The 27,500-nt window shown below is 41.5% G+C and overlaps 1 protein-coding gene across 3 annotated transcripts in view; it reads right to left on the reverse strand.

Annotated features, from left to right (window-relative positions):
* Window positions 1–27,500, reverse strand: part of ctnnd2a (catenin (cadherin-associated protein), delta 2a) — a gene marked incomplete at both ends in the record, with an annotated part of 192,969 nt that overhangs the window by 81,662 nt on the left and 83,807 nt on the right. For 2 of the 3 annotated variants that reach the window (XM_080050438.1, XM_080050437.1), the window contains one exon: window positions 19,032–19,407. In XM_080050438.1, the coding sequence (XP_079906564.1) occupies window positions 19,032–19,407 (376 nt within the window). The remainder of the gene's footprint in view (window positions 1–19,031; window positions 19,408–27,500) is intronic. The other variant, XM_080050439.1, reaches the window with a different exon arrangement.

Raw genomic sequence — 27,500 nt, forward strand, 5'->3', positions numbered from 1 at the left:
AGTGCCCCCAAAATGATTAGATTTTGATGTTCATATGTCAAAGGTCGAAGTAACAGTAGTAATATTGTAAGAATGCATTGAAGGATATTTTCTAATTTAGCCCACATTTACACTTGGACTAAAAGGTCAAGTTAATTTGACCTTATATATTGTGAGGTTGCAGTGACCCTGTACAATATCGCAGCTTCTTAAGAGCTTTACATTTTCTTAGGCGCTTTACATGCTCCAGTAACATCCTCGGGTAGAATGAATTGGTGAAGGTAAAGTCAATACGAAGAAGGAACTTCAGCAATCCCACCAATAAACTGCAGTCCGAATAAGATGCTGGTAAAGATGCACACACAATTACTCAATGTGCAGCATACAGTCCACTCTAATTAAAGTTCAACCTAATTAAGATACTATCCGGGAACATAGACAACTCTGTTAATGTGCACTGAAGGTAAGTTCTCTCAGGCATGTGCAGCAGATGAATATGAACAGATTCTCCAGTAAATCTAAATGTGTTAAATGTACGCATATATCATTACTGGCATATGCTGTTATTGATATACAGTATAAGTACAACATATTATAGATACTAACTTTAACATGTGTACACAATGAAACATAAAAGCAGGCCAACATGACTTTTGAATAGTGAATACACATTTTTGTTGACAGATGACTTCAATATTTATTATGTACCATATCAGATTGTCTGCGTTACCCTAGCTTTTATGGCCTTAGAAAAAACGTCATGTTCTGCACCTGCTCGTCACTTCTGCCAACATTTCTCTGTGTCGAGCTCTTTTGCAGCTCAAAGAACCGAACACAAATCCTGCAGCCACAGTGAAGGGGATCAATGAAAGGTGGAGGAAGAGAGATGGTGATGCCCGATGCTCGTAATAGCTGGGCAGACAAATGATGGATAGAGATGGGCGGATGGAGCCTCGGATGAGACCCCATCCAGAAATAAACAGTGGCGGGGGGAAAAGAAAATGTCTGTGGTGAGTCAGCTGCAATGAAAAAACCTCATCTTTTGTCACCCGCCTCCATCTCACCTACTGCACACCAGCAACTGATGGGCAAATGGAAATGACTCTGGTAATCACAGATCACCGGGAAAAAAAAGTGAGCTGGAAGTATTAATTCCGCACAGAAGATAAATCTTAAAAGGGAAAGAGAAGAACGGTGGGAGGAGAGAAGCAACTGAGAGGCCATGAATAAGAGCAACATAATGTGTTGCAGAGAGCGTAAAATAGAGAAATGATGAATGGGATGGAGAGACCACCAATTCAGTATGAGAAGCCACATGTGGCCTCTTCTCCTTCTTCTTTACCTCCTTTTTTCTACCATCCATGTATTTCACATCCTCTCTCTCTCTCTCCCTCCCTCTCTCACTCTTTCTTAGATAAGTCTGGAGTCTTTTCACCTGAAGTCCATGCATGCGGCAAACCACACAGTCGAAAATCAATATGCTTTCTCTATGTCATCTTCCACCTGGGAGCAGGAGGCTCAGGAGGTTGAATCGAAGCGAACAAAGGAACAAGTGAGAAGAGTGAGTGGTGTTGAGTGAGACTGAATAACATGAAGTGGATGGAGGGAGAGATGATGCTGGGAAAAGAAATGGTGTTGAAATGTACTGAATGGAGCAAGAGGACGTGAGTAATTCTAAAATGTTAGATACTTTATTAACTATGAATTAATTGTGGTATGTGACATTGTAAAGATTGCTTATGCTTATTTGGATTATGATATTTTGTAATATTCAGAGTATACTTGCACATTTTATGAAAAAAATAATAAAGTTCTGTATAATCATCAAGTTGAGGACTGTGAAAGTTAACATTATCAAGGAAAAGACAAAAAAGGGCATTTATTATTAAGTTATTAAGCCACTAAAATATTTTTTATCAATAGTATAGTTCTAAAATAGAAATGCTCACTTAATTTACAATTATTGTGCGAGTCCTGAATTACCAGGGTAGTGATTATTGCAAACAGTGTCAAACTCAAAGAAGAAATCACACGCAGTAGGGAGAAGATAAAGTCCTTTTTTTTCTATGAGTGTTCCTTAGGATCTGCAATGTTCTCCCCCTGTACCGCTGTTCACTGAACTGCTCTATTGCTCTAACTTCACCAATTTACAACAGTGTATGAATGGTGCTTTTTTCCAACCATTGCCCTTTTAAAAAATTGCTGTGAATAAGTGTGTCTACTTGAAAATGAAGACGTAGAAAATGTCACTTAAGAGTGTCTGCGTGTGTATCTGCTGTGTGTGTGTGTGTGTGTGTGTGTGTGTGTGTGTGTGTGTGTGACGCTGGCATGGGTGGGGCTGCTGAAGGGGAACATTAATGTGCAGGGCCATGGAGCGATTTGCCAGGGTAAGGAAAACACAAACGCCGGCACTAGTCCTTGCAATTAGCTGAACACACAGAATCGGAGCCCTAATCGAATAGGGCATTAAGCTGACAGACAGGTGTTCATTTATACACAGCCAGAGAAGGGTGTGCATAGTATACATGCACATACACAGTGTATTGAGTATATACACACACTGCAGTCAAGCATACTCACACTCACATAGACCTTCAACAAAATACACACATACACACACACACACACACACACACACACACACACAAGAAGGCACCCTCCTTGCATATTGCATATCCTTAAAATACACACACACACATAACCTCTGCCATCTACAAAGAGGCAAAAGTACACACATATTCACACAGCTATTATCCCACATTTGCTGATCGGTAATTTTCAGCCCGGTGGCACTATTCCCCCGTTACACAGTGCAATTACTGGATGTTTACACAGCCAAACAATAGACCAGTGAAACATACACTCAGTCAAACATTCATTAGATGGGCCGATAGAGGCTGAGGTGACCTAGACCATTATAATGTATCTCAAACCAACCTCATTAAGATTGAGCTGTGTATCTAAAGAAAGAATGAGGCACAATTTACTCCCCGCGGAACATCTATCCAATAGAAGAAAAAAACGATTTGGTTGTAGAAAGAGATAGGGTTTATATGATGTCATTTCAATTTGGCTGTATCAAGCTGTTACACACATTCAGAATGACTTGTGTATTTTGCTGTGTCCAAAGTAGACTTAAGAAGAATGAAGTATTACAAGGGAATGGGGCTGCACAATTCATCGTAAAAAAAATTGTGATCTTGATTCATATGTCTATGCAATCTCATTTCTAAATGATGACCATTCTCTCGCTCATATTCCCCTATTCATTAAAGTCACAATTTCAGCTGCTCCATACAGTAAATGACAATAAGCTACACAATTTAAAACAAAACACTATTAATGTATCATGCACACACACAACTCAAAAGATGTTGTAACTTGCGATTATTTCTCCTTGAAGCAATAACATGTTGATACTGTAGACATGTGTTTTTAAAATACAGTGGTTGGTTGTCCAAATGGACTGGGTACTAGGGTTTTATTTATTTATAGCATATACTCTTAAGCTGTTACTTCACACGCTAATGTATTGAGGGGTCTTAGTTGCAGTCTTTTTTTTCCAAACCTGAATTGTATGAGATATTGGGATATACATTCTTGAGGAGAAAAATCATGATACACATTCAAGCAAGAATTGTTCAGCCCTACAAGGGGGATCTATTCATTTTCATTATAACGAAGGAGAGATGTTGGCTGATTTGATTATAAGGGTTTTCATTACTCTCCATCCAAACCCACACATCAAGGAAAAGTGGAAGATAAGTAGGCCTCAACGGGAAACTCTAGTTTATATTCCGCAGAAGCACGTCTTTGCACCCCAATTTTAAGCTGAGTAATACCAGTCCTCCTTAAGACTGTGGAGGGTTGTTGCACTGTGACTGATGAGAGAATTGACACCTGACATCAGTTCACCGCCATCAGCAGAAGCCACAGTAAGGATGTCCGACAAGGAGTTGAACCACTGTGGCTCCAGAAATAATACAACAGAAGTGAACAAATCGACCAATCAAAAACCCATCCACTGCACTCAGCCAATCATAGCGAAGGCAGAAGATTAAGCTAGTGGATGAAAGAGAGCTTTCTGAAAAATTACTGCCCGATTGTCTCTTGATTCACAAGCCGCGATGCAATCATGTAATCTAGTCTACCCTGACCTCTGAATGACAAACAAGAAAGGTGGGCTATTTTTACTGTGATGATGATGCTAATGAGCATGCTAGTCTATGCATGCATGTTTTTCTGTGTGTGTGTGTTTATACATGACTAACAAATGGCACCTGTGTCTCCGCCCTGATGAAGGTGCCGCATACTGACAAATCATCTAGAATTATTCTGCCATGTTAATATAACGCGGATAAGGTCAAGCTGGATATTAGCAGTGTCTACAGCTGTATGTGTGTGTTTGTGTGTGTGTGTGTGTGTGTGTGTGTAACACGTTCAACCACGTTAGATTGACATACCAGAGCCAGGTTTAGAGACCTGGCCTGACATTAAAAAGAGATGACTTGCCAGACATCATATACACACTAACAGATGCATGAAAATACACACCAAACAGGTATTTTATCCCCTATTTCTCTCTCACACAAACACTAACACACCTGCAGATCCTTGAAACTGCCCACACGCACTCACTTCAGTACTGACGCACCTTGCTTACGAAAACGTTTTCATAGCACAGCTTGATTTTTATTTCTTTCCCTCTCCCCATTCTGTCATTTTTTCTTCTTTTTCTTGTTGTCCTCAGTTACCCTATCTCTCCATTTGTTTTTTGTTGGGTACACTTTGCTATGTCAAAGTGAAGGGTATATGGGAAGTTAAACCAGAACTAGAACAACAGAGAGCAGGATAAGTGGAGGCCAAGGAGACAAGCTACACAGCTCAAAAGAAAAGCAATGGTTGGATAAAAGATGGTAGACACACACACACACACACACACACACACACACACACACACACACACACACACACACACACACACACACACACACACACCCTAGCAGATGTCAACAGTGTGAACTCTGAGTGCTCTGATCTTGCCATTACTAAGACAGTTTTACCCCAACACTTTTTGTGTGACAGCGTCCATTTGAAATACTGGGCCCTTCTACAACACTTTTGGTTTCAACCTGCTTTAACTAGATTGTTTGTTAATGCAAGAATTCGACACATTTGTAAATGCAAGATGTCGACTAAGTGTTTAATAGTTATTTTTCTGTAATGGTGAGTGGATCATAAGAAAATTATACACTGTGAACAGACGGCCTAAATTGCTTGGCACTGATACAAAGAACTTTTTCATGTTTCAACAACAACAAAAAACATTAGAAGCATATATGGCCATGAAATCAAGCTATTCCAAAACAAATGTAGCTTTTTTCACTGTTATTGCAAAACCATCACTCCTACAATAGAAATTGGATTACTGCAGAAGATAACCCAGTTACTTAAGTGCATAGCCCACTCCCTTTTAAAGCCTCACTATGGTTTCTTTTTTGTGATCTCTAAAGTGAGTATGGAGGAAAACATTCCATTTTTGGCTGCTTATCAATAACAATTAACAACAGTAAGTTCCCACAGAGGCTTAGGCATTATGGGGTAATTTTAAAGTTAGCTTACATTTTATTTTGTGGTGACTAAACTCTCCGTAGTATAAGTTTGGGTAAGGGCATATTAATATTTCAGTATTGCTTTGGGTGGAGCGTGTTTGTGTGTGAGAGAGGGGGAAATAGTGTAATCAGCGAGAGGGAAGAAAAAGCTAATAAACCAGTGATTAGCTTATGCACCTGCTATTCTCATTAGTGCACACATGCAATAATACAGCACAGAGAAAGGGGTAGCAGCATCGCATTCGGAAAAGCCGTGAAAGACAAAAGAAAGACCATGCTGAAAGTGACGAAGACGCAGACGACGACATTGCAAGTAGAATAGCAGTGATAAAACGTGTTGTAAAATACATGGTAGGTGATGTTCTATCTCACAAAAATGGCCAGCTGCATGTAAAGAGTTTGACATTTCCTATGTGAGAATGTGCTTCGTACAGCTACACACCTGCTTAAGCGCACACACACACGCGAGCGCACACACACACACACACCCGCACACACACACACAAACACACAAATTCAACCTTCAAAAGTGTATTACGTGAGACTAAAATCAGTCATCCACTTCAAATAAGATGGTGGAGGGAGAGAAGTGAGGAACAAAGAACAAAGATGTGAAATAGAGACATCACATTGTGTAGGTCCATGGCTCGGACAATACAATGTTATTATTGCAGACTGCATTCACACCGGTTCAACTAAACATAGAGTAAGTAATATTTCAAAGTCCTATGTACACAACCATAGAAGCGACGGCTCCTCCTACCTATGGGGAATCAAGGTCTCGAAGCTATGATGGTTTATTTTCCACCTTTTTAATCAGCTGGATCAGAATTTTGGATTTACTTGTTGCCTGATATTCACTGAGCAACCTTTCAATGACACAGATGACGGCATTCTGTAAAGTGGTATAATTTGGTAAGAAAACGTTTATTTTTCCGTGTGTTCAGCCATCCTTGCAGTATGATTGCTGGCATGAAAGCAAAACCCCCGATGGAATAGGGGTGAAATTATAACCTTGCTCGAGCAAATGCGTGTTTGACAGCTCTTTGGCAGATTTAAAACAACAAAGACAAGTAGCTGAAATTGCCCGAAATAACTTGCTCAATGTATTTTCCCTGACACAGTGTTAACATTGAATCTTTGTCAAAAATAGAGTACATTTAAACTAGAAGCATAACAACATAACTAATTAGTATCCCTTTATCTTAGAATTACATCTAATTCAAACCCTCATATTGACATATCCTGACATAAATATGTGGTCTGCATTTTTTTTACAGGATACAGACCTTGGCATTGACAATTGACATTTCAAGAATACAAAATCAGTGAAGTGATTCAGTACAAAATGTACACGAAGGGAAAGCAAACACGATCATGCATGAATGAACATTGTACTTATTGCAGTATGTTCCAATGCACACACTTACTCATGTAGACAACAAACACACACCACACACACACACACAGACACGCACACACACACACAGACACACACACACATACACACACACACACACACACACACTCACACACACACACACACACACACACACACACACACACACACACACACACACACACACACACACACACACACACACACACACACACACACACACACACACACACACACACACACACACACACACACACACACACACACACACACACACACACACACACCTTAACTAGCTGGGGTAAGACAACACCAATAACCTTGTCCAATGACTCATATGAGGGGCATGCCCTGCATCTATCCCTCAATTCACCATGCTCTATTTCTCTTCCAACTGATCCTCCTCTTCTTGCTCTCTCTCTCTCCATCTCCTTCACTCTCTCTTCCAGCCATCATTCTACCAAGATTAGTGTTTGACTCACGGTCAGAATGAAGCATCTGGCTGGCTGGCAGGCAGGGCAGCCGCTATTGATATTATGTGCTGAAATCACATGCACACACACACAAAAGTGCAGAGAGAAATGCACACTCAGACGCAAACATACACACAGAGCTATCGTCAGCACAGTTAAGTAGCCTTGCCTTTTGAATTCCATCATAACCTGCGGCAAAAAAGGGGGGTGAAAGATAGATAGAGAGAGAGAGAGAGAGAAAGAGAGAGAGAGAGAGAGATAGATGGAGATAGGAAAAGTGAGAGTGGAAAGGATTACAAAGGAGGGGATGTGCAGACTGCCACATTAATAGGCACAAAGGACAACAGGAGCGAGCGTAGGAGAACTGTGTGTTTAAAGTGAGAGCGAGTGTGAAAAACACTTTAGGTGCTGGATGAATGCCCACACCTCCCAGTCCCAACCTATCATTGTTGTGGAGGGTGCTCTACCTGCAGAAGTTTTGTGCAGAGATGGAGAGAGAGAGAGAGAGAGAGAGAGAGAGAGAGAGAGAGAGAGAGAGAGAGAGAGAAGAGAGAGAGAGAGAGAAAGAGAGCGAGAGAGAGAAAGAGAGAGAGAAAGAAAGAGAGAGAGAGAGAAAGAGAGAGAGAGAAAGAAAGAGAGAGAGAGAGCGAGTGAAAGGGAGATAGGTTTAGCAACGGATGCATGATGGAGTGTTTCTAAATCCAGTCTCTATTGGTCATGACTCAATGAAAAAATTGGACTGACTCTGCAGATCACATGCAAGCGGGTCTACGATCGAAACCAGAGAGTTTCCCGAGATGAAAATAAATGATGAAATGAACAGTGAGACAGCCAAGCACCTATTGTTAATTGCTGGACAGCAGTGTTAATCTATTTAGTAAACACCTATTGTGGTGATTCTTCACAATAGCCACCATCAGCACTGTGTCATCAATGAATCTATTTTGTTTAGCATTATGTCACTCTGGTGGATTCAGTGGACATGAATACGTGCACATAAACACTCTAATCCATACTCCACAAGCCTCGCTCAAGGACTCCACAGCATTGGCTTGTAAGGAGGGAAGTTCAAGTGTTGCTGTTTCACTATCCTGACCGTCTGGGGAATGAACAAAATGACCTTCCAGTTAAAAGCCATTTTTCTTGGCAGCCAATAGTACTACCCCAGTTGGCTGAACTGTATTTAATTCAATGTCCCTGTGATCTTTGAGTTTAAATGCAGCTTATTGAGTTTTCACAGTATGGGTTTTGTACCTCTCGGTTCTACTGCCTTTTTTTTTTATTTCAAGAGTAACTGATGTTTAAAGAGCTTCACTTGAGAATTTAAGTTGAAGATGTGACAAAATGTTAATTCAGAGGTGCTTTCTCATGCAAGAAGCAAAGAGTAGTTTCATGGAGGCAAAAGGAGAGCAGTGACATACAAATGCAGTATCTGGCTGAGTAAAAGTGTCCAATGTGACTAGTCTTAGTTAAAACGTCTTGTTAGCTGCTGCTTTATCCTTATGCAGCTTTCGCACAGTCCTGCAAGCCAAATTTATATTAAAAACTAATTTGAGTCTCTGTGGGCAAATGTCTTTGGGATTGTTTATGTAAGTGTTTGTAAGCAAACTTTCGAAGGGGACATATTACAAAGTGATGTTAATATGCAGGTTCTTTTGAATTGTACCTCCCCGGCTGGCTGATGCCGACATGCAAGCATGATAAAATGTAATCAACATATACGAGAATAATAATTTATATAATTTCAAATAAGCACAACAACCACAACAAACTTGTGCCTGCCCTATTGTCATCTGCAATGAGGTCACTTTAGCAAGAGTTACCTTTTTTCAATCTTACTTTTTGGTACTGCTGTTCTCCCAATTTCAGGTTTATTTGAGGTATCTGGTCATTACTGAGTCCCGCTGGGTCCAATAACAACCTCAACGCTTGATGTCCTGCAAGCAACTACAAGCTGAAAGGTCAAGATCCCTCTCCTGCACACAAGATATATACAACTCACTGACCTTAGCATCTGCAGCTCCACGGAAGACTGGGTCTTGTTCGCAGATAGCACTGGCATACAAGACATACGACTGCCTGACTTTAATGTCGTTGGGGGATGTTATTATAAGAGGTAATTAAAGACAAGATACATTTCTTTGAGTGTTAAGTCGATAGTGGTGAGTTCATGCAAGAGTGAACGGCAGTCCAGGGGAAAATAAAATCTTAGTAGCACTGTCTCATGGAGGTAGCTATACTGTTAGCACTGTCCACACATGTAACAGCATTTGTGTTAGATGTAGTCTATGCGATCACTAAGCTGGACCCAGATATCCATACAGCGATTTTTTTTCTAAATTAAAATAAGAACTCATCAAATTAGTGGGCTAATTATTGAGCTTTTCCCAAGTAGGTAAAAATAATATTGAATTTTTTAGATGAATTTTTCATCATATTAATATAAAGTTTAGCATTAAAAAAAATATGTCAAAATGGGTATTTAGGGTCATATTTTGCTTAGTCTCTAAGTACGCCCAAGTACTGAGCTAGAGGAGAGGCGAGGTGAAGTGACGCATGGGGAGGATAGAAGATAATATACAATAATTCTGCTGGTGTGACATTTTCCCATAATCCCTCTCAAATGCCGCCAGTGTCAGGAGACAGAGTAACGGAGAGGTGGTGGGAGGAGGAGAGATGGAGGGCATCTATTGCCATACAGTACTTCTGGTTAGTATGAAAACGCATAACTATCATAATTGAACTTATTTCTTAGACCAGGGATTAGTTTCCAGTGCTGAATGGATACATGTGCATATGTGTGCTTGTTCCTGTGTATGCGTGCGAAAGGTTTGATGGACGTTAATCGAAGAAATGTTAGTTGCAGTAATTACCATAAAAACAATAACGCATTCATTGGATCAAAAGAACATGGCAGATTTATTACTGACTACACACATTAGAGTGTGAACACACACACACATACAGTAGACACAATGGGAAAATGTCCTTCAACCACTGAAACAGTGAACACAGCAATTCAATCTATGCATTTAATAAAGATTTGTCTCTGCTAAGACAGGCACATTTTGTCTCATTTGAAGCCTAAGTCCTTACATGTGTGAATCAGATTTTGTTTCTCCCATTTATCAAATGTTTAAATGCTTATGTATGTATAAGTAGGTCTCTGTTTGACTAGCCAATGGCCACCTTATTCACACTGATCTGTCTGTCCCTCTCTCTCTTTTTGGATTACCCTGCTATCTCCCAGGCCTCAGATTTAGGGGGCGAAGCTCACCGAAGCAGAGAAGAAGGCACACACACTGGGTTGTTATCATCCCAAGGTCACACACACACACACAAACAGATAGGCCACCTCAGAAAAGGAAAATAACTACAATGGGCAATTTACCCAGAACAGGCAGAGATGATGGCCAGGCCACAGATGCAAGCACACACACACACACACACACACACACACACACACACACACACACACACACACACACACACACACACACACACACACACACACACACACACACACACACACACACACACACACACACACACACACACACACACACACACACACACACACACGGCTATGCCTCAGGGCCAAGGTTCTGGCAATGCATCATTACCCTCCCTCGGAGGTAATTCCATATCCCAGCATGCATTTCTCATGTGGAGAGGAAATTACCCCTGGGCCGTGCTGAGAGCCAATAGAGTGTGTCCTCTCTCCTCTATCTGTCTCTCTCTCCATTCTTTTCTTTTTTTTACCTCACCCTGCGACAGTGCCTCTCACAGCCTTACTATCCTCCCTCCCGTGGTCTCTCCCTGAGTCACCCAGTAACATAACCATTATTTTATCTTTCTATTTGACTATCTGATGTAAAACTACCATTTCTGTTGATTATGGTGAGGTTCCCCTTCTAAGAAAGACAGGTTTCCCTGTGAAGACAGAATTAGCCACAACTTTGTCATTCTCTCTTAGTGTATACTGTTTCCTTTTCCGTTAGCAGGCAGTATTTTTCATACTGTATATGATATATCAACATGCACGGAGGACTTTACAGTTAAATAAAATATTTAGTTTTTATTAATTTTGATTTCATTGTACATGGCTGCAAGCATGATTCTGTGAAATAAAGAAAATATTCCATATTTCCAATAGTTTTTACAAGTGGTGAAAGCAGAAGCAGCAAACAGTAGGCTTTATAAGATGTGTCTCTCTCCATGGTACTGAAACTTTCAAACCCAATGCATCTTTATGTCTCTCTCCATGGTACTGAAACTTTTCACACAGCCACTGATCGATGTTTTCAGCGAAACAGCACGGCCTGGCCTCTCGCTCTGAGCGTCAAATATTGCCGCGGTTACTATAAACATAAACAAATGTTCGCTGGAGAACGCTAACCCACCCACCTTTAATGTTCCCCGAAATTCCATCATAAAAGTTTAGAACTTACAAGCCAAGCCTAATTGATATACTTATAGTTTTAGTGTATATAGTGCACCTAATCAGACACATACTTATTATTATCTTTCTTGCCTGTCTCGGTGTTGTTGTTGAAAACCTTCCTTCTTCTGGATACGTTTTAGTGAAAGGAATCTGGTTAGCTCATTGACTATGACAATAGAATGTGTGTCGTACAGCTAATTATTGACAATTCCAAGTGCTGACCATGAAGAACCTTAATAAAAATGGAGTACACTGTTTTCAACTATGGAATGTTGGACTTGCCCAGTTGTTACTGTAAAAAGTAACACAGGAGAGCAATAAACGCCCAAGAAGAATCTTTTTCCAGTTTGCACAATAGATATCCCCAGGTGCATCGTATAGTAAAGTGGGTCTGTTGATGTGAATGGGTCTTTCTTTTACCGAAGGGAGTATGAGATTCCCTGTCTGGGATTCCATAGGTATGATCCTATGGTCAAGCCCTACCACCCATACACACACATAGGCTCCCAGTGCCTCAATTTCCATCTAAAGCAGGAACCCCATCGTTAGTCATACATCAAACACATGTGTCCAATACAGCAGTTCACTTGAACAAACAGACAATGGCTGCAATAAGGGAATACAGAGGGTCTGTTACCCTCTCTAACATGATACACAAAAATAAACATTGACATTAGTGCACAACTGACAACAAGAGTAATCACTGCATAATTTGTCTCTCTCTGTTTCCAAAGCGCCCCTGCACACACACACACACACACATACACACACACACACACACACACACACACACACACACACACACACAATACCCACAAACACACATTGTAACTGACAGTCTTGGACACAAAAAACACATACAAGCAAGCACACATCCAAAAATGCACAGGGTCACCTCTGACCATGATGGCAGTATCCATAAATAGTGGGACGTGTTCGGGCTGTGAGCCAACACACACTGTCAGTATAGCGTGCGGTGACAATAGCATGTCACAACAGATCACATCATATCAAGATAGTGTAAATAGCAAATCCATGTCAGCAGCTCGGGGTATTTAATGGTATACGATGCGTGTTTTACATATATTATTGATTTAACCCTTGGATTCTTGAGAATTGCAAAAGTACGTTTTTGTTTTACTGTTTTTCTTTTTTCTATTTTGTAAAAGCATCACCTAAACACGACATTTTAAACACTTGATCTTCTCTCGATCCTAACAAATCCAATATGTAACAAACACCACTACGACTAATACATTTTGAAATTATGGAGAAAACCCAAAGGGTGGATAATTGATTTAAACGAAGGTATACGTATCTCATTTTCAAGTGCTGTGTCTAAGTTGCAGGCTGATTTGAGTGATGATGAGACAAGTCAAGCACACCCCCTACAGTTGGAAACAATACTGCAGTCTTGTTTTTGATTACGATGTTACAACTTTTAATTTCTGTTCTTCTTCCCGTCACTCCCCATTCCCACTATGTCACTGTGAATACTCCTCACTTACTGTAAATCCCACTTCATAATGTTTTCTTGATGGCTTCCTAACCTCCTAAGCTCTGAAACAATACACCTTGGCCGCCTCCTCCTTGGTCCCAAACTCCCTGAGCTATTGCTCATCTCTCTATCTATCTATCCGACCTGTTCTCACTCACAAACCCCTATGTGCCTCTTTCCCTGTCTCCACCCTTATTCTTCTTCAACCCTGCAAGGTGTGTTCCCCCCTTTTCACCCTCTTCTAGAGAGCTAAGAGGAAAACACACCAAAAAAACAATGAAGGGTAACATCTATCTTCGTCTATCCAGCACACTCTTTCTCTCCTTTTCACCAAATTCCCCATCCTCCCTTTATTTCCAACCCATTTATCTGCGTGTGCCACCTTTTTTTCCCTTCCACCCTCCTCTTCCGCTGTGTTTATCTGCCTCCCACCCCTTTGGATCCCTCCTCCCTTCCCTTATCAGCCTCTCTCTTCCTCCTCTCTTTTCCTCTCTTCACTCCCATCCATTAGCAGTTATTGAGTTTTTTCTTTGTGTCGCTGTCCTCACCTCACTGTTCTGCAACAGTAAAGGCACCTTACTATGTTACTGACTGCAATGCATGCACGCACGCACACACACACACACACACACACACACACACACACACACACACACACACACACACACACACACACACACACACACACACACACACACACACACACACACACACACACACACACACACACACACACACACACACACACACACACACACACACACACCCACACACACACACACCCACACACACACACACACACACACACACACACACACACACACACACAACAGAAGTGAGGCATAGACTATGATAATGAATGATATAAAAATAAGTGTTCTACTAAACACACACAGACACACTGTAACCTCTGCCCTCACTCAGAGTGTTCCTTGTCTCTAATTGCTGCTAACTCATTTAGCACTTGATGTTAGCTCAGCTAGATCCAATTACTGCAAGGGAGAGAGTGAAGTTAGAGTAGGAGGCAATTTAACCCCAAGATAAAGAGAAACTGAACACATACTGTAACTCCAATTCAATGTTACAACACATCAGAATGTAAGAATTTAAAGTCACTCTAATTTAACTAAAGAGTGAATTGTTCAGTTAACATCACATTTCTCTTATGGCTATAACTATTAATGGGCAGAATAGCCAGAGACAATTGAACTTAAATCGAACAAGATATGTTTTTTATATTTTTTTGTTATAAGCAAAGTCCTAAATAGAGCCTAATGTGATCATATTTATTGTTGTATTGCCAATAGCAAAAATATTGTTTGATATCATAACATCATTGAGAAGAAAATAAATGTGTGTTGATGAGTTGAGTTTCCAGAACTTGTATCAGTTCTTCAATCAAGATGAAAAATATATTCACATTGTCAGATTTATAGCCTATCATTTTGACTAAAATAGCGCAATTAACTTCTAAATGTTTTATCTGCCTTTGTTCAAGCAGATTAGAAGATAATAGCAGCAACGATTTAAAAGCTGTCTTCCGTATTGCTAGGCAATGAATGGCAGCAAACAACATCACGTATGAAGACAATGATGTACCCCCGAGCTGCCTAAATAAATGAATACATTTGCAGGATTATCCTTTGATGAGTACCTCCAATTTCAGGCTCTCTAATGTGCATGACATTTTTATTTTTTCCTGGTTTTTCCTGCAATATATTGCCATCGCCTGGTATTTGTTTTCAAATCCCTTGTCAAACATCAGTGTGTGCCCAATGTGTCAGTCAGTATGTGTGATATTGCAATCCATTCCTTATGTCGGTGACCTGTGCTCACTCTTCTTCTCCCCAGTGTCTCTAGTCTGTACCAAACTTATTTCTATCTATGGCAGCTGTATATGTGGTTGTTGTGTGACTATTGTGCCTTTGTCACAAATCTGACTGCATGGTTGCAATACAGCTTACAGAAAAAAACAGAACATACCGTTTCTTACGTTAGCTAGGAAGCATGTTCTGGATTTATAGGTGTATAAAAACAGTGCAGAGAAAAAACGGCAACAGAGTGCAAACAACATAGACTTAACAAAAGCGCTGTGAATATGAACATTTTAAAATATATGAAAAGTAAATATTTTTTTACTGAGTGGGAACATGTGAGATACTTTGGCCCTCATTTATCAATTTTGCGTGGAAACTGGTGCAGATTCTGGCGCAAATACCTCCCTACGCCAGGTATCGCGTGGGATTTATCAAACAGGCGTATCTCGCCAATCGTAGCGTACGCCAGGCCATATATTGATAAATGCGGCGGATGGAAACGAGTGTATCACGCCCCTATATTTTCTCAGTTTAGAGGCCTCGCCCAGAGGTTTTACGACATGGATATGCGCAATACGGCACTTCCCTGAAGTAGAAATTGACAGAATAACAGCGAAAGTAGAAAAAAAATAGTTTCATTTCGGAGCATTAGCCTACAAGCAGCATCAAAGAACGACAGAAGGCAGCAGTTAGGAAGGAAAGAACTGCTGCGGTCAACAGCGTTGGTGTTGACTCAAAATCGCCACTAAAAAAAGCGTGTTGCTGTTCTGAAATGCAACCAACTGGGGGTGCGGGGCTGCGGGCATAATATAAGTGGTGGAGGAGAAAAAGACGCACCAACTGTCCGATAATGGTCCCCATAAAATAAATACACGTATGCAGAGATTTGAATGATTAGAATGTATTGGCCCTTTTAGATAGCACTATTCAAAAGGGTTTTAAAAACTAAAAATAACACATTTTGCGTTTGTATGACAGCATGCGCTTGGCACGAGTGGTCAGCCCGGTGTTGTGCCGAATTCCCACTCCCCCGCAGGATCCCACTCCCCTACGTATTGCTACTTGTAGTTTGGGGGGGGGGGGGGGGGGATTTCGGCAGGTATGAAAAACAGTGTTGCCAAAATCCTACTCCCCTTCTAACTTTTACATTCATGCAACTAGTATCAAAAGCTTTTTATGGCACACTCTACAGGGCATGAGGAGCCAATTCACATATTACCCTCATTTCGATAATAGGACAGTGTAGCACAACATCGACATCAACATCGTTTTTCAAGTGCAGCTCCAAAGTAGGCCTACGTCTATTTTCGTGAGACAATCATTCGGACATTACGAGTAGCACGACATACAAATCGTATAGGCTCTCAAGTGCAGCACAACATAACTTGTATTTTGATGAACCATGAATTAAATAGCCTACTAACAGTTTCCTCAAAGCCTAAGAATCGCCTCGGAGGGGAGTGGGATCCTGCGGGGGAGTGGGAATTCGGCACAACACCGGCCGTCAGCTGCACAAGCCGACCCGGCAGCGATCAGCTGTGAGAGCGCCCACCGTCCTGCTCCACCAGCAGATAGGAACAACCTGCCGGTTAACGGTGGAAATTAATCGCTCGCTTTAGCATCAATGACACATTAAAAGAGGAACTAACATCTACAAAGTGCGTCAAATAAATAAAATGTTAAGCTGAATGTTGTGCCGTGTATCTTTTTGTATCATAAAGAGCAGTGTAGGCCTACTACATATACTTAGGCTAACATTTTGAATGAATGCAGCCCCCGTGCCTCAGTGTCCCCCCAGCTGCTCCAGACGGAGATAACTGCCGCAGTCCCATGCAGCGCTCCTAAGTGGCCGGTGTGTGCACTATTGAATCAGTGCTCCTACTCAGTTGCGCACCATAAGCTGCACAATTTTAAGTGATTAATATCTTTATTTCGGTCTGAGCAAACACTGCATTTGTATTATCTTCTTATAATTGTCCAACAAAGTCATCGGCTACCCGGCACAGCCTGCACTGCGAGTCCATGCTGTTTACAAAATTGCGTACACGAGCTGAGAGCTGGCGTGGGATTTGAGCGTATCCTACGCTCACGTCCATATTGATAAATGCCGAGATTTGCGTGGAAATGTACGTACACCCATTTTTCTGGTCTACGCAAAATTGATAAATGAGGGCCATTGTGTTTGGGTGAAACAAGTCTTGAGCCAGTCAGAGGGATTAGATTAATAATAAACAAGCTTGGCCTCATTATCCGAGGCTTCATGTAACTTCATAACATTGAAGTCTCTCAATGATGGTACGTCCATCCGACTGTGCGCATCGTTTAGTCATTCCTTTCTCTTTCTTTGCCATTGTTCTCTCTCTCTCCGGGTTGCACTCTGGGATCTCTTTCACTCCCACTCATCCATTCTTTCTCTCTTGCCCGCCCCTGTGATTGACAGCTGCTGCTGAGAAAAATGCTGTGTAATTAAAGGAATTATACATCAAGAGTCCTGTGAAATATATATGAATTAACTTAAGAATGGAGAGTGAGCTTTGCTTAATTGCGGGGACAAGTGGACTGAAGTGATCACAGCCCTCCTTTATATGCTGCATACAACTGAGGGAGGCAAAATGGAGATTCCAAAACAACCGGTGCGGACTGAAAAAACACATTCTTTCATAAGCTCTTTTTTCTATAAACATCCTTTGTTTGTTTTTTGATTTGGGCCCAATGCAGAGGGCTCAGAGAAAATGTCATCTCTTAAAAAAAGTTGAGCCTGGGCCATGTGACATCATCTATCAAAATACCAAGTGGAAGCGGGCAAGTCAAATATAAGAAAGTGCACATTCCTTTGTAAGGTCATTCTGCTGTTCTCCTCACGTTTTTGTCTAGAGACAGTGGACAACAGGGACATCTGAGAGTTTAAAATCCCTCGTTGTAGTCTGTTAAATCGCTATGCAGTATTGTTGTATCTGATAAGCCTTCAAACACATGGTACCTTAAGCCACATCATGCCAACGTCGATGCAGACTCTTGTTTTTAACGCAGTGCTGTTTTCAGCATGAACACCAGATCTGATATAGCCATGAAATGAAGTGGTGTAGTGTTGACATACAGTACATGACACAAAAGAGCATCCTACAAAGTTCACAACTGTTTCAAGATGAAAAATAAACACGATTTGAAATTGCTTACAGCTAATCCGTTGCACCGCTGCCAAGTCATATTAAGGAACATATTCAAATCCCAAAACATGATCGGGGAGGTTTGCAAAAAATGTACTGTGTGTGTGTCTGTAGTGTCATATATTAATATGATCCAAAGATGGTATAAATTAATTTCAACTGGTGGATGTAAGTGTGCTATTCTGAGTAAAGCTAGAGATGAGAACCGTGGAGTTACTGAATCATGTTTGATCATGCTAGATTATATGATACTATATGTGGTAGAAACAGAACAACAGACACAGATAGGGTCATTGTTCCCATCCGAAGCAGTAGGCAAAGTGTGGAATTGTCTCTTTTTGTTGTCTTTTTTCCCTTTTAAACAGGGTGTGTTATGGTTAAGATGAAGGTAGGCCTCCAGGAAATACATGTATGTCAATTCAAAAGTATCACAAATGCAGAAGTAGAAGTCAATGCCTCTAGTTCTTCCTCTATCACACCACAACATGGATTGTTTCGCACACTCCATGATATTGTGCACTGTGTGGTCCAATGAACCTCACAAAACACACATTGGTTGGCTGATACACACAAAACACACAGACACACACACCCATCACCCACAGAAACCACACACCCCCAGACACCCTTTTTTTACCCTACCTGGGGTCTTTCTGAATGGAGTCGATGGATGGCGAACGCTGCAGGCTGCCTTCGGGCGGCAGGGCCGGTCCAGACTTGCTGTAGGGGGATTCCACCACGGAGGGGCAGTACTGAAGGGTGCGGTAGGGATCCGCCACGTAAGGGTCCGAGCCGTACAAGTCTCCACCTCCTCCTCCTCCTCCGCTGGAGGTGTAGCCCGGCCCCACCGTGGCGTAGTTGTTGGTGCCGCCGCGGCCGTAGTTCCCCGCCGCCGTGCCGTGACTTCCTGTGCGCTGCAAAGGGGCGGAGTCGACACCAGGGGAGGAGGGAGCTATGGCGGGAAAGTAGGGACAGAGGACATAACTTAGGACGTGGTCATGGACACGCTGGATCAGGTCTATAGGGGCAGAGGAAGGGGTCAACAACCAAGGACCAATGATGAGCAAAGGGAAGGATTGAAGAGAGAAAAAAAGAGAGAAATCCAATGGAAAGGTTGAGTCGACACAGATATAATTGAGATAACATTCAAAAATCGGAAAATATACAATCTGTAAAGTTATCCACTCCTGTGTAAACAATATTAATAGGCGTATATGGAATTGACAATCAAGCTTAAACTATAGCCTTGCCCCATGTATCATTGTTGAAGCCATTTTGATTTGCAGACATATCATAATAAGATTCAATCAAGTGGATTTACTTCAGTGAACAGAAATACTTGAGACCGACTTCGCAAGTGCATTGGCACTACTAAAAACCCACTGACAATCATTTCCACAACGCCGAGGGTTTGTGAACAGCTTTGTCACTCAAATGACCCATTAGTTTGCCATTCCCATGTAATGAAGAATGGAAATTGTGCTTCCAAGCCTATTTGCAGGTAGCTAGAGGATGATTGCAAAAAACCTCTTTCTGAACAATGAGACATCATAAAATACATAAAATAAAAATATATAAATAAGTAAGACACATCGCTATCCCGCGTCAAGAGTGAGATGGGAATTGAATGGGGATTTGCTTTGGGATTTAAGCAGCCTGTAGGGGCACAGTAACTGTCACTTCACACCCAGATGTGAGATCGGTAATATATCACGGTGTTAATGTGAGTCTGGGGGCCTCATTCCTCCGGCTGTAAAAACACAGAGACAGACGATGTGTGTGTGTGTGTGTGTGTGTGTGTGTGTGTGTTTGTGTTAAGGGGGGGGGGGGGGGGGTCATCTCAACTGTCATTAGGAGTAAGGTATGTGTACACAGAAATACACACGTACAAACATGCAAAAACAACATAAACCTGTTCCTCAGATAGTATCACAATAAATCACAGACACTTGAAATCAATGAGGCCATGGGGTTCGGGACTCGTACACAGGCCAATGCACCTTCCCTTACAAAGACAACAAGCCTTTAAAACGTGTCTACATGGGAAAACACACACGGGCTAGAAAACACACTTAACATATACACATGGCTTGGAATACAAGCATTGGCGTGCGTCTCATTAAACACATAAACACACATGTACACATTATAGAAGCCTCAACAAATGTATGGAGGTTGTGCCAATGACTGTGTGTGTGTGTGATGTTAGTGTGTGTGTGTGTGTGTGCGTGCGCTTAAGTTGAGCGTCTCATTACGATGTGATGAACAGACTTGCTCTTTAGTGGTGTCTTGAGTGGTGGCATTTACTTGACCTTCACAACCCTATCATCACTTGCCTTTTCACCTCCCCCCCACACACACACACACACACACACACACACACACACACACACACACACACACACACACACACACACACACACACACACACACACACACACACACACACACACACACACACACACACACACACACTTCTGATCTGCCCATGAGGTTAAAAGCTGTGTGAGCTGTTTATTTCTACTGAGGCCCCAAATTTGAAAAAGATCCAAAGAGGAGCTGCAGTTTAGGGAAGAGCCAAACCAGAGGCAAGAGGGAGGAAACAAGAGGCGATGGAGTTTGCCACTGAACAGCTGCGTGAAAGAGCAGAGGGTATAGGAGGGTAATGAAGCAGAGTAACTCCAATCACAAGCAAATCCCAGTCTTTTATGCACTCTTTGAATGGTGTCTGTCTTTCTGAACATCTCGTTAGAAGCCAGGGCATTAGGCTGACACCACCAGTGTTAAGTGTGCACTCACCGAGAGACTTGACTACCAATAAGGAGGAACCCCAAAGACGGGGAACGGTTACAAGAGAAAACACAAATAATGGCCTGGTTTAAGAATTTGCATACCACTGAATATGGATATCCTTGAGAAGAAGTTGAAAAAGAAAGGGAGAGGGGAAAGAAAGCATGAATGATAAAGATGGTAGGGAACATATAAAAAGGGAAAAATCCCCCCCCCCCAAAAAAAAATGTCTTGCCAAATGACTGATAAAGCCCATCCTTTGTTTTCACATTCTGTTACTTGCCCCACGCCTCTTTATGCATTGCATTTCTTTCTGCACTCGATCTTTCTCTCTGCTCTCCCTCTCCTCTGCTAAGTTAATGGAGGGCTGCTGCATGTATTATTTGCTCTGGTAATGGTGTGTTCTGACTGATGACTTGACCTTTGGGGCCCAATATTGCCACAGCAGAAACCAGCGTGCGGGTGCCTGTTTATGCATGTATGTGTGTCACTGTGACTGTATTCCTGTGCTTGTGAGAACCAGCTGGAGGTTCAACCTTTGTGGGAGTAATAACATTGTTGACCAGTCTCCAAGGCATTGTTTTTTTAGTGATATATTAGATTTAGGTTTAAAGTTAAGCACATTAACATTGAGGATCGGAAGTTATGGAATAAACTATAATAAAATGAAAGGTGTTCTCAAGTATAGTAGATCTACGTGCCCAAGTGTGAGATATTATTCCTTTCTGCACAGGGTAAACTCAATTTGCGGTTTCATGAAATATTAAACAAATCATGAAATGTGCCGTGTGCATACTAGCAGACACACAAACACAAGGGCATTGCACACACTCGTCTCCCACCAAACACTCTGTGGTGGCGTGAAATTGTGTTTGAGAGGGAAATAAAAAGGGCCGGGGTGTGTCTTTGTATTCCCTTGCTTTCGCCGTAGAGAGTAAACAAATGGCTGCTGTGCTCCTGCCTGGCAGATTAGCGACGGGAACGGGAAAGTCTATTAGTCATTTGACACTGCGATACCTCTGCAATTAGCCAGGCTGAGGGGTCGGCTAGCTCAGAAAGAGGAGGCGGACTTTTTTTTTCTTTGGGCTTGCTGATGAGGGAGCCCTCGCTGAATGTACAAGAGATGGAGGAAAGACATATAGGGAGAGAGAGAGAGAGAGAGAGAGACAGAGAGAGAGAGAGAGAGAGAGAGAAAAAAACTCGAAGGAGATCAAACCAATCTTCCGAGCTTCCGTGTCCATCCTCCCTCCTCATTCTTTCGTCTCTGCCTCCATTTCTTTCGATCTCACTCCATCTCTGTCACTCTTTCTCTCCATCGCTCCTTTGCCCTTTTCTCTTCTTTTTTCTGTTACTTCTTACCCTCCCCCCTTTTAGATCTGTCCCTTTTTGTCTATGGCTCCATCCGTCTTTTTTTTTTAACCACTCATCTCTTGTGAAACCTTCCCTTTCAACCCCTGCCCTCCCTCTTTTGCGGTAGTTCACACTCCCTCTCTGCTTCCAAGTATTTTCTGTCATCCTCACTCAATCATCCATTCATTTCATGTTTTTCTCACCCTTTCTTCCCCTATAACACCCTTCTGTCTCACTATCTCTCTCCCGCTATTGTGGTTGTAGTGATCAGAGCCGAGGACGTGTCCTTTCTCTCGACACGCTTTGCCGCTCAGCACGATTACACAAAACCCCCTCAGTACAGTCTCTATCTCCCTCATACACACACACACACACACACACACACACACACACACACACACACACACACACACACACATAAACATGCTCAACTACACAAACATGGATTTCTAAATATGCAAGTGATTGACATAGATAGACTACACATGTGTGCCTGTAACAAAAACATTTTTTAAGGTCATGCAACACAACCTTTACTATAACTGACGTGGATGAAGCACACATGCAAAAACACACACACACACACACACAAACACACACACACACACACTGCTTGCTGGACTTGGAGGAGAGTAAGGATTAGCTTTTCCCTCTGTTTATCCCTGGGAGAGCCTCCTGGCCAACACACAGCTCTTGATGTTCCTGAGCTGGAAGCACTGGAAGACACACATGCACACATAAACAACACACACACACACACACACACACACACAAATGCCCTCCATTGCACGTTCAGTATCAAGTACGCCGTTTTTTTACAGTGTGGGAGCTGTAGGGCACTTGTCTGTACGAGTCAAGGTGCCATGTCTTTCACCAAGCATGCCACTTAGACATAGCAGGGGCTCCAGGCCAGTGGCTGCTGCTAAATGTGCATGCTGTGGAAGGACAATGATCAAAGTCATAAACAGACTAGTTCCCTTTCTTTTCAACTCTATAAATGTAATGTATAAGAAAGCAGAAAACCTGTGTCACACTTTGAAGGTGGCCAGGACGTATTTTACATGTAACCTTTTTTTTTATTGTTTAATGGCACAAAATTGCAGGAGGAAATCTGAGATTTTTGAGGACTAAATGTTCACAAATCATCATCTTTATTGGCAGACTCATGGTCCATATACAACACACACAATAAATAAAGACATAAACACAAGAATATATATAAAATATAAATATAAAAAAATATATGCACCATGATGCTATTTTTGGCTCATACCAACTGTACAAAATAATCACAGTAATGGGAAAACATGTTGCCAAAGTTCTTGGCACTGTTGCCTCACAGGAAAACTATTCTAAACTAACAGCTGCTGCCCTTTTTTTTAGGAAGCTTACATTGCATCCCTGGTGTTTACAGTATGTGGGTTGTCTGCAGATGCTAAGTTTTCTTCCCAGTTTTCTTCTTAGTTAGTCACAAAATGGATGGATATCACCCTTAACTGAAACACGCTGTGCTAACATCTGTGTGTGATTCAGTTGAAATAATGTAGCTTTTCAAACCTTTCTCAGAGGGATGGTTGATGTGAAAGATATCATACCCTGAGACACCAGAGCAGATTATTTACATGTATTAATGGTGTGCTGAAGGAATAATAGGGAGACAGAGCGCTAACACAGAAGTATTAAGCAATGCACACAACAATAAACTGTGAATCGATTAATGAATATAACACATTTTAAACAGCAGATATGAACGTTTCTTTTCATAAGATGGAGACAGTCAACCATGCTTTTTTGCTGACTTCAAAATGTATCTGCACGATCTCTGAGGACGAAAACAAATGAATGTTTCTTTCTACAGTTATGAATTCATTACTGCTGATAAAACTAAGAATACGCTAATCAGGTAAACTCAGATGGCAAGGGACACAAGTAGAATGTGTTCACGTGTGTGTTTCTGTGCATGTTCTGTGCATGAGATTGTCATTTATGAACAGTATCAGTTGCCACTGGTGGTTGTGTGTGTGAGTGTGTGTGTTTGCATGTGTGTGCGTGTGTGTGTGTGCGTGCATGCATGCGTGCGTGTGTGTGTGCGTGTGTGTGTGTGTCAAGTGTGTGTGTGTGTGTGTGTGTGCACGAATGAAGACACTTTCTGCTAGTGTACAATATGCGTCTGTATGTGTGTGTGTGTTTGTGAGAGGGTTGTGCAGGGTGACTAGCATCCACTTGACTCACGCCTACATTTAGAAAGTGCTATATGTATTCACAAGGGAACTCCTTTCTGCTGATCTCTAAAGTGAGTCAGATGCTTTGAGCTGGTAATTAAAGCTTTCTGAGGTCTCAGCAGAAACCCACTGTAAATACTGTACACGTTTAAGCCACAACATAAGTCAACTGCATTTAACTTATACATTGAATTGCTTTTTTTACTTGAGAGCTGGCTGTCATAAACTCAGTATTTAACCAGCACAAAGGTTTTCACAGTGGAGAAAACATGACTTGTGTGTGCATATTCAAAAGTGTGCATAAACAAGTGTGTGCATATTCACAAATCTGTCTTTACTTATGTTCAGAAGACAATAGGTTCCTTAAAGGCCCAGCAGGATCAGTGGCCAAGCTGTAATTGATCCTGACCAAACAAACCTAATCTGGCCACAGATAGAGCCTGGTGAGTGACAGTCTAAAGCGACTGGGGAGATGCCTTAGCCAAATGCTCAAACAAAGCTGCTATGCTCAACGTCCCCACACTTACTTAAGGCACTAATTGATAATGAGCAGAAGTTCAAGGTTCAGGTCTGCTGCAATACTAAACGAGTCTGATCTTTTTTCAAATAAGTCACCATTGCAATACACTAATTTCTACTACAAAGAATAATTGTCATAAGAATGATCCCTGTTGAATGTATGAACTCATACCATACTGTACTACAATATCATGATATAAAAATGTATATTTTATGACACCATATCTAAGCATGTAATGAATTGTGGCATATAGCCAAATGCTGTAGAAGCATGTGTATGTGTGTCTGCACGCATGTACGCATATGTATCTATGTACAAGCGAAAAAAATAACAATTAAATAATATAAAACATTAATAGTAGCTAAATAATGTTCAATGTCCATCAACATACAGCATATCAGCATAAATGCAAATGTGTGACCCGGACTAGTATTATAAAACACATTTGGACAATGGAGGACATGGGCCAGAATAAAACTGAGCCTTTTCCTTTTTTCTTTATTTTCAAGGATCTGTCTATTTAAGAGGTGCCCTGAACTTTCCCTGCCCCCTTTGTCAGAAGACACACAGTGACTGCACTGTCTCTTCAGTGCTCTTCCGTTTTTTACCCACTCCTCCCCTACCGTGTTCTCTCTCTCATCTCCCTCCTCCATCACTCTCTCTCTCTGTTCTGTCCCCCTCATTAGGATGTCAGATCACATTACAGAGAGAACACAGCTGATGTAAAGGCGAAAGACGATTGGTTAAATGGTTTGAAGCAAATCCTTCATTTCTTTCTCCGCTTTTTTACTTTGCATGTGTACTTGATGTGTACACATTCACACTGGTTAAAGGGACCAATGCTTTATAGCTGGGACTTCATGCGAAAACAATCCTGCTTTGGTTCAGCGAAACATACATCACAACGCATACACACACACATACAAACAAACAAACAAACAAACAAGCAAACAAACAAACAAACAAACACACTAACACACACACATACACAAATCCATGTGCTTATGTAACTGAGTTCAGCCCTTGTCCTGCTAACTGCCTGAGTCTTCATTTATCCAAAAATTGTCTGGAAAAAACAAACACTGGTTGGCCAGTGATAAGGCATTGCACTTGAACAGTACTACAGGACTGATAGGACAAGTGTTTATGTTGTGGCACAATGTGAATGTGATATAAAATGCATGTCTAGCCTGACACAGAACTCAAATTCCCATTGTGTCCCATCAGCTCTTCATCATTTGGTTATCTGGGTCTGTGAATAGCTGAGGAAATATAAACTTCTTTTTACTGTGGCTAAGTGATTCATGTTGGGAGAAGAATTTGTGTCTGTGTCTTCCAAAGATACTGGAGGGGCACTGTTAAGCTACATAACACTCCTTATCAACAGCAATAGTTCAACATGGCTACTAGATGCACCTGACAAATAGGCACGGCAGTGAATCTACCCATTCTCACAGTCGCCACCTGAGCTACGTGCAGGTTTGATGATAGGCTATTAAAGAGAAAAAGCACCACCTCCATTCAGAGCCGATGTTATTCCCAGTGGTCAGAAACATTAATACAGGCCAAGATAGCTCTCATGAAATAAGGCTATAGAACATAAGAAGGAAAAACTTCCAAAAAAAAGGGCAGTGGGGAGGAAAAAGGGGAGAATACCATGAGGGAAAGTCAGAGGAAAGGAGGAAAGAAAGAATGAAGGAGGGAATATAGAAAATTAAAGAAAAAGATTCAACCGATGTGCAATGCCCCCTGAATTAATGGAGACTTTGATCGATGAGATAAATTATGAAAGCATAGAGAAACAGAAAGGTAGAACAACATATTATAGAAAAGAAACAGAAGGAGAGAGAGGTCACTTATTAGAATGTAGAGCAGGACTGATATCAGAAACTGGGAGACTGTAAAACATTATTTTTTTAATTTAAATAAACTCTAGGCTGATTTTAAAAACAAACAATGTATTTTTTGAAAAATAAACATATGTGTAAACAACATCCCGAGGCTTTTTCTCGCAGTGATTTCTCTTCACCAGAATTGTATGTCTATGCGTATGTGCATTAGAGGCGCTGTGACCATGCAGGAATAATCGCTTGAAATAGGCCACATTAACCTGCAGTCCTCTGGGGCGCTGGCCTGATTTAAACCAAGAATGAATCACTGCCTACACACATGCACAGTGCAAAAACACACAGATACTGTACAAACTCACACTTGCACAATACTAGTGTG

Source organism: Ammodytes marinus (genome assembly GCF_949987685.1).
Source record: "Ammodytes marinus genome assembly, chromosome: 21".
Lineage (NCBI taxonomy): Eukaryota > Metazoa > Chordata > Actinopteri > Uranoscopiformes > Ammodytidae > Ammodytes > Ammodytes marinus.